We start from the raw sequence: 11,200 nt of genomic DNA on the forward strand, positions 1-11,200 counted from the left end.
TATGCATGCACGCGCGTACCGGCGTGCGTGCGTGCGTGCGTGCGTGCATATGTGTGCGTGTGCGTGTGTGTGTTCGTTCGACAATGTTATTGCGGATGCATTGTCTCGAGTTGTTTGAATGTGATCAGTTCTGACTACAAACATGATTTGCATATTTTGTAAACATTTATCTTATTCAACATGTATAACATGTATTATTATGTTCTGTACTTGGCAAAGTTTGTCCTCACGATGTTAAAACTTTCTTTCTCGGAAGGGGGAGATCGCTATATGGCAGTGTATTTCATTGTTGAACAATGATTGTAACTGTGTTACATTGTAGAGATTCGGCAGACGCTCATTGTACATGTATTGTGTTTGGGCATTGATTAGTCGTCAGGAATGTGATACCGTTTCATCTTAGCAGTCGTCAGGAAGTTACTATGCTTTGATGCGAGTGTGGTGTGTAAACTTCCGGTATACCGCGGACGGTGATAGAATGTTGTGGAGAATTCTGTCATGTTCTGGCACCTTAAGCTTTCGACTGGTTAGAGCACTGTGTGTAACATCCCAGTGGCTGGGGAGGTTATATATGTAGTTGGGCAAGAGCGTGTTTGCGTATCCCTCACACATGCTATCACATACGCATTTTCATCACGCCCAGACCAGTTTTCATGTTAGGATCGCTCATCATCCCTGATATCACTGAAGCTTTAATATTATTACTACCACTGACTTTTGCTATTACCACTGTATTTTTGTATTTAATACTGAGTGAGTGAGTGAGTTTGGTTTAACGCCGCTTTTAACAGTATTTCAGTTATATCACGGCGTGTCAGCTTAATGTGGGAGGAAAGCCCGAAGTAATGCAGGTCTCAGACGTTTACCACTTCGGTGAAACCCACGAGCACGGATACGGTGCTGACAAACCTAGAAACATAATCGGGGCGAACCGGGATTCGAACCTACAATCATAGGTTTCTGGCGTGCCCAAGGGAAGGCAACTCTGCACAGCGAATCGCGGCGCCTTAGACGACTGGGCCACCCGTGCCCCCGTATTTTATACTGACAACTACCATTTATTGCCATTGAATATTGTATAACCACGCATTGTTTACTGCCATTGTAATCGCTGTGCAGTAATTTGTGTTCATATGTAAATTCAGTGAATTTTGTGGATCGTTTGTTGGTTTCACACTAAGTTCTTTTACGTACAGATTTCTGGATAAACATATTGTTTTCAATTTGGGAATCGACACGTAATGATATGAATCGGAATTTCTGCTCGGATTGTCAAAACAAGGTAATTTGGCCAAGAAGTTTAAGTTCAGGTATATCGATGATCTGATATCGTTCAATCCATCAATCAGCCAATTCCCTTCCACTGAGTTACCCATCTAAACTAGAAACCAGTGAGACTGCTGAATCTGTTTCATATTTAAATATATGCATGAAATTTCAGAACCACAAAACACTCACCACGAGGCTGCATGACTGGAGGGATGACTTCAACTTTCGACTAGTAAACGTTCCCTTTATGGAAAGGGTATTGTCGCATTTATTTATATGCTAAGCACAATTAGAGACGTTCGTGATGTGTTTCTCCAGGCACTTCAAATATGACTCTCAAGTTGCTGCCATCGTCACTTGGGCAGACAATACATTCATCTACTTCCAGATTTGCAGCATACCCACGTAGACGCGGAGACGTTGATTTACCGTGACATTGCGTCAGCGTTATTTGCGGTTAAACAAAACTGTTTCATGGGCACCTGATAGCTAAACAGTCATTATGCGCTGTTCACATTAGAAAACAACACACAACACGTGTGTGAGTATCATGGTCCGAAGAAGCACTCAATCATCTGGTCTAGATTCGATTACTCACAGACTGACGTCATATCTACTGCCGACAACACATATGGGATCTCGACAACACACATGGGAACTCGACAACACATATGGGAACTCGACAATACATATGGGAACTCGACAACACATATGGGAACTCGACAACACATATGGAAACTCGACAACACATATGGGAACTCGAACAACACATATGGAAACTGGTGAAATAAAAATGAAGATGTAATGACAATAAATGTCTGAAAAATTTATTTCGGTTGTGTAGATCAATATCATGCACGACACCTTGATGGTATAATGTTGATTAACTTGTGCATGATTGCCCTTGGCATTGCCCGCCATTACGCCCGAAGAGCTACCCAGACTGGGATCAACGTATCGCTGCCCAGTCTAATATCCATTCATAATAACGAAATCAGTTCGCTTGCCATGTGTGATACTTTCCCCATACCGATCATGGTCAAGAATTGTTGCCTTGGCCAATCCCAATCTTTGCCGGCTGTGGTAAGCTGTAATGGTCACACCCTTCACAGGACGCCTTGCTTTCAGGCGGGCTGCACAGAGTCAGCTTTTATCTGTAGAGTCGCATTCCTGTTATTGTACGGAATCCACTATTGACAGCAGATTTCAATCTATTGCGTGGCATAATGTAATGAGACGATCTTATCCAGGTGACACATCATGTCAATCTCCTCATTGACACGTCATGTCAATCTCCTGATTGACACGTCATGCCAATCTCATTAGTGACACGTGATGTCAATCTCCTCATTCACACGTCATTTCATTCTCCTTAGTGACACGTCATGTCAGTCTCCTTAGTGACACGTCATGTCATTCTCCTCATTGACACATCATGTCAATCTCCTTAGTGACACGTCATGTCATTCTCCTTAGCGACACGTCATGTCAATCTCCTTAGTGACACGTCATGTCATTCTCCTTATTGACACGTCATGTAATTCTCCTTAGTGACACGTCATGTCAATCTCCTTAGTGACACGTCATGTCATTCTCATTGACACGTCATGCCAATCTCCTTAGTGACACGTCATGTCAATCTCCTTAGTGACACGTCATGCCAATCTCCTGAGTGAGACGTCATGTCATTCTCCTCATTGACACATCATGCCGATCTCCTTAGTGACACGTCATGTCAATCTCCTCATTTACACGTCATGCCAATCTCCTTAGTGACACGTCATGTCAATCTCCTCATTGACACGTCATGTCAATGTCCTTAGTGACAAGTCCGGAAAATTATATATTCATTAAGATTAACTTCTGGTCCTGATCGCAAATAACATAAATTTACAAACTTGCTTTACAGAATCATTTGTAATCAGTATAACGCCATGAAGGGATGCGTAAAAACCCAGGAAGAATGTGAGAAATCTGTTGTCGAAATAGGAAATTCCATATGCAACAGATATAACAGAACTATTTTTACCACCAATATTTCCCTTTCCTTGAAATCCACTGTCAATGAACAATCCCGAGCTACTTAAAAATGCTGATGTGTATATTCGCCACGTTGTTCTCAAGAAAACATTCCACTGATAATATGAATAAAATGGAGCTTAATGCTTCTCAACTGTTTGCTTCATAGCTTCATACGGTGTATTTATTTATCCCATCTTTAGCATCAATCACATACAGTGATCCCTCCTCATCGAAAGCAACATGACTGGGACAATGCAGCCCATCACGTTTTGTTTTGTACTGAAGACATTTTTTACCACTTGAGCTATAAACGCGGACTCCTCCCAAATGGTAGTCCGCAGCGAAAATGGTTCCATCACGTGACACACAAGTCCCATTGGGTTTCCACCCAGTATCATATTCCCTACTGCTCCACCTGTCCTTCCCTCCACTTGATAGGACTCTTAGACTTCCACTTCCCCATTCACTCATGACTATATCCCCTTCAGGGGTGACTGACAGAGACGCCAGGGGGAACCGGATGCTGCAGTCTAAATACTTCTTCAGCGTGCCATCCAGGTTGTAGACGTGAAATCTTTTGTCACCAGGAATATTGCCAACCACAATCCCAACATCGTCAGACGCAGCTAGACTGTATGTGAAGGGTAGACCTTCATCTGGTTTATTCTTGTTCAGTTTGACCTTTGTTCGTAGATGACCCTTTAAAGTGAAAATACACAAATAATTCTCACTGACCACAGCAATGATGTCCCCAGCAACAGCAATTGCACGGGGATAGAATCCATCCACGGTGATTTCTTGTTTCAACTTACCACAAGAGTTGATCATCTTGACCTTTTTATTGGCTAGATCTGATATCAACAGCCCAGCACCGAAACTGTATGCCGTTCCTTTGATGTTAGGGTTCTTTGTATCACCTTTAAATTTTGCAGAAAATGTTCTTTGGAATTTCATATTGTATCTCGATGGAATAGATATGGTCTGTGATACACTGGCTTCACTCTGTGTTGTCTGCTTTTTGTCCTGTTTCTCGTTCTGTTCATCATCCTTTGCAACAGTCAATGCATCCGTCTTGTGAATAGCCATGGCATGTCCTTTGAGCTGTTGGAGTCTGTCCACAATGGTCGTCTTCAGCATCAGTAACTCGTCATCCTTGCCTGTCTCCAGGATGCTGTCACAGAAGTCAACACAACTGCCAATCCTATTTTTCTGTTGCGAGAGTTCTTGTAACATGGTGTTGTGTTCCTTCTCTATTTCTTTCGTTTCAGTGGAAAGTTTTCTCAGTGAATCGTGTTGTCTGCTTTTTATTATGGCAATTTCTCGTTCCGCAGTTTCTTCAATGCGAGATGTTTTTAATTCTCTCTTTTTTTTTAATGCTTTTGTCAAAGATAAGATACTCATTTCTTGTTTGGAAACTTCCTTGAATTCTTTGCGAATGATCTCAACCTTAGACTTCATCATTGACTTCAAAAAGCTTACAGCTTCTGTGATAGGTTGAGTGTTGTGGTCCTTGTGGAGAAAAATAACGCATGCTATACAGACTGGTAAATGACAAGATTGGCAAAAGTATTCCACATCTTTGTCCTGGTGCTGTTGACATTGAATTCTCTGTAACTGTCTGAACGTTTCATCATGCAGTCCTTCCCTGAGGTCTCCTAAAGAAACAATCTGATGGCCATGTGTTTGGGTTGAAGCATTGTGTCCATCGGAACAGTCTGTACAGAGGCCATCGCCGCAGTTGAGACACTTCATTTCTGCTGGGGAGGATCGTCCTTTCAACCCACATGGCGTGCATTGCATTGACTTGGCTGTCTTAGATCTTACAAGTTCAGCGAGTCCATTGATGAAGAAATTATTCTTGAAGGAATCTGCCTCAACTGAAATTGGTTCTCGACACTCTGGACAGAGTGCTGGTCTTTGTTCAGACTGATGTGACTCTGTGCGCGCGCATATGCACCTAAAGCAGAAGGAATGGAGGCAGGGCAGGATTCTGGCATCTGTGATCAATTCTTGACAGATGCCACAAGTCAGGAAGTCATTGTGGTGTAAATCAACAACTGATCGATCTGGTAACGTTCCGGCCATCTTGGCTGAAAAAAAGAAACATATTTCAATAGAAAGTTGTCTCTATGATGTCAGACTGAAATATTAAGAGACATTGTTTGTGGTCATTGTGGATTGGTTTGGTATATACTGGCGGGAAAGAGTATCTGCTTCATATACAGTGGTGTAAATGCTACGTTATTTAAAAAAAACACCAAAAACCCAAATATCATATTTGGTCATTTGTCTGATCAAAGTATTATCAAAACCCATACCAGGTAACAGAAGACAGAGGGACACGCCCCAAAATAGTGGTAGTGATACAACTTAATTAACAATGTCAATATCGGATCTGACCACCACTTGCGTTGATACATGCGAGGCAGCGGCAGTGTACTGAATACACCAAATGATTAAAAACAGCCTGGGTGATGTTGTTCGAAGTGCCAACCAAATATTGGCCCATCTGAGTGGGCCCTCACTGGCTGGTTCTGATCTTGTCGTAGGCGTCAATCCATCTCATCCCAGGCATGTACAAAGTGGGGGAGAGGTCTGGAGGAACATCCGACCATGACAGTACAGCAATGTCATGCTGCCTCAAAAAGCCTATTACAACATGTGCAAAACATGGGCGGGCATTATCCTGCTACAACGAGACGCTACGTCCCTACATTTGCACAAACGGTAGGACGGTGCATTGATAGATGCATTCAGAATAAATATATTTTTATGAAGCACAGTTTCTTTTTTTCCGTCAGTATATTTACTATTGTGTTCAGACAGACTCTTAATAAGGAGTGTGCGTGTCTGCAACCAAATCAAAAACCAGCATTTCACTTTTACAGGTCAGACTTAACTCATACCAACATATAAGATGAGTGAGCATAAGATATATGGATGAACAACTTCTTTATTACAATAAGAAACAACGTTTCGGTGTAGGTTCTAACACCGTTATCAAGCAAGTGAGTATAGTTGACAAGTATATATACAGGTTGCAGGCAGTTTTTATACAGTAGAGTAGATATCAGATGTAGATAATAGAGTAGATATCAGATGTAGATGATAGAGTAGATATCAGATGTAGCTACACTGGAGTGGAGAAGCTTGTTATGTACATCTTATCCTTAGTACTCAAACTTCAATACCTCAAAGAAACATATAAGATGGTTGTCAGCAAGACTCTTGGTAGGGTATTGCTTTCCTTATATACAGCGTATACACGACAGAATTTGGGATTCCTGACCAATAATTCACCAATTTTGGTTTTTGAGTGAGTTAGTCCGTCATCTCGGTTTAATGCCGGGCTGAAAAGTATTTTAGTTAGCAAGGCGTTTCAGTTGACAAGCCAAGGGACATGATTAGGTTGAAGTTGGGATTTCAATGGACCCTTGCGTGGCAAAGACAGACACCCCGCTGAGAGAATTGCGTTGCCACAGAGACATGCGTAGGGGTGTTTCCATGGGGAGCGTCTCCGACCCACCTCCACACTATTGACTATAGTGTGTGTTGCACAGCTCTGTTGACTGTTATGAAGCCTCCAGACAGAAGTGTGCAATATCCACCATCATAAATCCATCTCATGTTACGTACAAAGTAACATGTTACGTACCCAGTAACATGTATATACATGTCACAACACTGACCCCGATAAAAGACACACACACACACACACACACACACACACACACACACACACACACACACACACACACACACACACACACACACACACACACACACACACATTGTGAATGGAATACCAACCCGACACACAGTCACACTACATGCATGTTCTCGCCTACCTGCTCCATCGATCGTCCTAACATAAGGGATACGTCGAAAACTCTTACTCTGAAGGCGGCTGATACGTGACTAGGCAGTCACGTGACTATGCTGTTGCATTATGTGCTTTGATACAATCAGACTAACTAGAGAGATAGTAACTAGCGAGATAAATTAGAGATTTTACAATGGTAACACATGAATACACAATGCCATTATGAATACACAATGCCATTTAGAAAGTGGTCAAATGTAACACGTTATATTTGGGATAACACTTTCATAGTAAAGCACAGATTCTCGTACTTTTCTTGGGTTGAGTCCCGTCCGGGATTCGAACCCACTCAGCCAAGAAAAGTACGAGAATCTGTTCTTTACTAAGAAAGTGTTATCCCAAATATAACATTTGTTACAATTGGTAGTGGTGGTATTTTGTAATAGATACAAGAAGTATTACTATTTTTTCGGGTGTTCAAGAGACTTGAGCAATATGTGACACAAGTAAAAGGGTACTACGTCAGGCTAACATTTCAGATAATAGGATCATTGGGATGACTAAAAAAGGCATAATGCGTGTTCGGTTATGTCAAAAAGCCACCAAGAGTTACTGCCCTTTTGGAGGGGGTAGGACACGCACATTTCCAGGACATTCAGTACGAGGCAACAAAGTCGCAGGGCTGAATATCCAAAGGAATCAATGATCAAGACAAGAAAATGTAATTTGGAAACCAATATCAGCAGCAAACAAAACCAACTTACAGGTGTACTACAGCCATTAAAACGTTCATGATGGAGTGGCTGCACGGTTAGGTTGAGGTGGTTGTGAGGGTAGGGATTGTATAAGGTGGGGTGGTTGTGAGGGTAGGGTTTGTATAGGTTTTGGGTGGCTGTACGGGTAGTGTTTGTATAAGGTGGGGTTACTGTGAGGGTAGGGTTTGTATGAGTTGGGGTGACTGTGAGGGTAGGGTCTGTATAGGTTGGAGGCTGTGAGGGTGGTGTTTGTATGAGGTGGGGTGGCTGTGAGGGTGGGGTTTGTATGAGGTGGGGTGGCTGAGAGGGTGGGGTTTGTATGAGGTGGGGTGGCTGTGAGGGTAGGGTTTGTATGAGGTGGGGTGGCTGAGAGGGTAGGGTTTGTATGAGGTGGGGTGGCTGTGAGGGTAGGGTTGTATGAGGTGGGGTGGCTGAGAGGGTGGGGTTGTATGAGGTGGGGTGGCTGAGAGGGTAGGGTTTGTATGAGGTGGGGTGGCTGAGAGGGTGGGGTTGTATGAGGTGGGGTGGCTGTGAGGGTGGGGTTTGTATGAGGTGGGGTGGCTGAGAGGGTGGGGTTGTATGAGGTGGGGTGGCTGTGAGGGTGGGGTTTGTATGAGGTGGGGTTTGTATGAGGTGGGGTGGCTGAGAAGGTGGGGTTTGTATGATGTGGGGTGGTTGTGGGTGTAGGGTGTGTATGAGGTGGGGTGGCTGTGAGGCTGGGGTTTGTATAGGTTGGAGGCTCTGAGGGTCGGGTTGGTAAGGGTTAGGGTGGCTATGAGGGTTGGGTTTGCATGACTTGGGATAGCCGTGGGGGTAGGGTTTGTTTGAGGTGGAGTGGTTGTGGGGGTTGGGTTTGTATGAGGTGGAGTGGTTGTGGGGGTTGGGTTTGTATGAGGTGGGGAGGCTAGACTGAAACTGACATTTCTACAATCACTTACTTCGTCAAAGCTTAATCAGATGTCCTAGCGACATAATCACTTACCATTTACTTAGCAACATTAGATTTCCACAACTCTACGACAGTGTTGATCAAGCTCATACCAGCTTCCCGGTTACTCTGCCGGTATCATTGCGATAGTTTTGAGAGCTCCGCCAACGGAGGAGGCTTGAGTGTAAACGTGTAATCACTTCCTGTAAGGGAGCAATCATTTCATATTCGTGTGTGTGGTGTGGTGTGGTGTGGTGTGGTGTGGTGTGGTGTGTGTGTGTGTGTGTGTGTGTGTGTGTGTGTGTGTGTGTGTGTGTGTGTGTGTGTGTGTGTGTGTGTGTGTGTGGTTTTGGGTACTCCAATATTAGTTTTAAAATATATAAAAAAACGAAAACTGTTTTCCTTGGACATTTGTCTGCGAGAAATAGCACATTATTTTTCCTACGCTGCGATGCAAATGTAATTTCTTCCAGTAAAGAAAGGAGCTTGATTATTTTTTCCCCATGAAAATCCCCTCAATCCCATCCCTACTGAGAATCAAATGATTGCTCCCTAACTACATATATGACAGTTATTTTAATGCGGGAGGCTGGCGGTTCGAACCCCACATGGGTAGATTGTGTGAATTCTTTATTATGTCCCCCGTCTTGATATTGCTGTAAATATTGCTACAAGCGGCGTATTACCCAACTCACTCAACTCCCAGAATCACTTAGGAGGTGTATTAAACACTTAAATTTAGATAGATTAAATCTATAGAGATTAAATGAACAACATATGTTAAAATATCATAAATATAAACCCGAAGGGACAATGAGTAACTATATTATGTTTGAGTGTGTATTTCCAGGATGTGCTGAAGCACAACTGAATGTCTACGTCAGGATCCCTGAACACACTATTCACAATCACGTCTTGTATCAATACGTCAACAAGAACCAGATAACAGGACATAGAACATTAGGTACTAAAATCATTCTATCAGAACGTGTACGTGGAACACAGGATAGGACACAGAACATTAGATATTGTCATCTGTCAGATTGTAACTTAAAAACGTAGAATAGGACAGACTACATCAAATAATGTCATCTATCAGAAGAATAGGACATGGAACATTAAATAATGTCATCTATCGGAATGTAACTAAAGGACGTGGAATAGGACATAGAACATCAAATAATGTCATCTATTTCGGACATAGAACATTAAATAATGTCATCTATTTCGGACATAGAACCTTTAATAATGTCATCTATTTCGGACATAGAACCTTTAATAATGTCATCTATTTCTGACATAGAACATTAAATAATGTCATCTATTTCGGACATAGAACATCAAATAATGTCATCTATTTCGGACATAGAACATCAAATAATGTCATCTATTTCTGACATAGAACCTTTAATAATGTCATCTATTTCGGACATAGAACCTTTAATAATGTCATCTATTTCTGACATAGAACATTAAATAATGTCATCTATTTCGGACATAGAACATCAAATAATGTCATCTATTTCGGACATAGAACATCAAGTAATGTCATCTATTTCGGACATAGAACCTTTAATAATGTCATCTATTTCGGACATAGAACCTTTAATAATGTCATCTATTTCGGACATATAACATCAAATAATGTCATCTATTTCGGACATAGAACATCAAATGATGTCATCTATTCAGGACATCGAACATCAAATAATGTCATCTTTTTCGGACATAGAACATTAAATAATGTCATCTATTTCGGACATAGAACATTAAATAATGTCATCTATTTCTGACATAGAACATTAAATAATGTCATCTATTTCGGACATAGAACATCAAATAATGTCATCTATTTCGGACATAGAACATCAAATAATGTCATCTATTTCGGACATAGAACATCAGATAATGTCATCTATTTCGGACATAGAACATCAAATGATGTCATCTATTCAGGACATCGAACATTAAATAATGTCATCTATTTCAGACATCGAACATTAAATAATGTCATCTATTTCGGACATAGAACAACAAATGATCTCATCTATTCAGGACATCGAACATTAAATAATGTCATCTATTCAGGACATAGAACATCAAATGATCTCATCTATTCAGGACATCGAACATTAAATAGTGTCATCTATTTCGGACATCGAACATTAAATAATGTCATCTATTTCAGACATCGAACATTAAATAATGTCATCTATTCAGGACATCGAACATTAAATAATGTCATCTATTCAGGACATAGAACATCAAATGATGTCATCTATTCAGGACATCGAACATTAAATAATGACATCTATTAAGGACATTAAACATTAAATAATGTCATCTATTCAGGACATTAAACATTAAATAATGTCATCTATTCGGGACATAGAACATCAAATG

The 11,200-nt window shown here is 41.4% G+C and overlaps 2 protein-coding genes across 4 annotated transcripts; one reads left to right on the forward strand and one right to left on the reverse strand.

Moving 5' to 3' along the window:
- Positions 1-2,071: 2,071 nt before the first annotated feature.
- LOC125374113 (E3 ubiquitin-protein ligase TRIM56-like) lies at positions 2,072-8,984 on the reverse strand. Of its 3 annotated transcripts, none has more exons than XM_048384886.1 (2): positions 8,852-8,984; positions 2,072-5,381 (listed from the first exon to the last, which is right to left on the reverse strand). In XM_048384886.1, the coding sequence occupies exon 2, from the start codon at positions 5,374-5,376 to the stop codon at positions 3,460-3,462; it is 1,917 nt and encodes a 638-aa protein (XP_048240843.1). In that variant the 5' UTR covers positions 5,377-5,381; positions 8,852-8,984; the 3' UTR covers positions 2,072-3,459. The 3 variants fall into 3 exon arrangements, with proteins under 3 accessions (XP_048240843.1, XP_048240844.1, XP_048240845.1); XM_048384887.1 differs by lacking the exon at positions 8,852-8,984 and adding an exon at positions 7,140-7,232; XM_048384888.1 differs by lacking the exon at positions 8,852-8,984 and adding an exon at positions 7,102-7,232.
- A 1,127-nt stretch (positions 8,985-10,111) lies between these two features.
- Positions 10,112-10,768, forward strand: LOC125374077. Its single transcript, XM_048384829.1, has 2 exons — positions 10,112-10,212; positions 10,618-10,768. The coding sequence occupies exons 1-2, from the start codon at positions 10,112-10,114 to the stop codon at positions 10,766-10,768; spliced, it is 252 nt and encodes an 83-aa protein (XP_048240786.1).
- Positions 10,769-11,200: the final 432 nt, after the last annotated feature.

Source organism: Haliotis rufescens, unplaced genomic scaffold (genome assembly GCF_023055435.1).
Source record: "Haliotis rufescens isolate VD_foot unplaced genomic scaffold, xgHalRufe1.0.p SCAF_51, whole genome shotgun sequence".
In the NCBI taxonomy this organism is placed as follows: Eukaryota; Metazoa; Mollusca; class Gastropoda; order Lepetellida; family Haliotidae; genus Haliotis; species Haliotis rufescens.

Coding starts and splice junctions, on each gene's coding strand:
- LOC125374113 (XM_048384886.1), bottom strand. CDS start 5,376: ATGGCCGGAACGTTACCAGATCGATCAGTTGTTGATTTACACCACAAT.
- LOC125374077 (XM_048384829.1), top strand. CDS start 10,112: ATGTCATCTATTTCGGACATAGAACATCAAATAATGTCATCTATTTCG. Junction 10,213..10,617: donor GACATAGAACCTTTAATAAT/GTCATCTATTTC, acceptor AATGTCATCTAT/TTCGGACATAGAACATCAAA.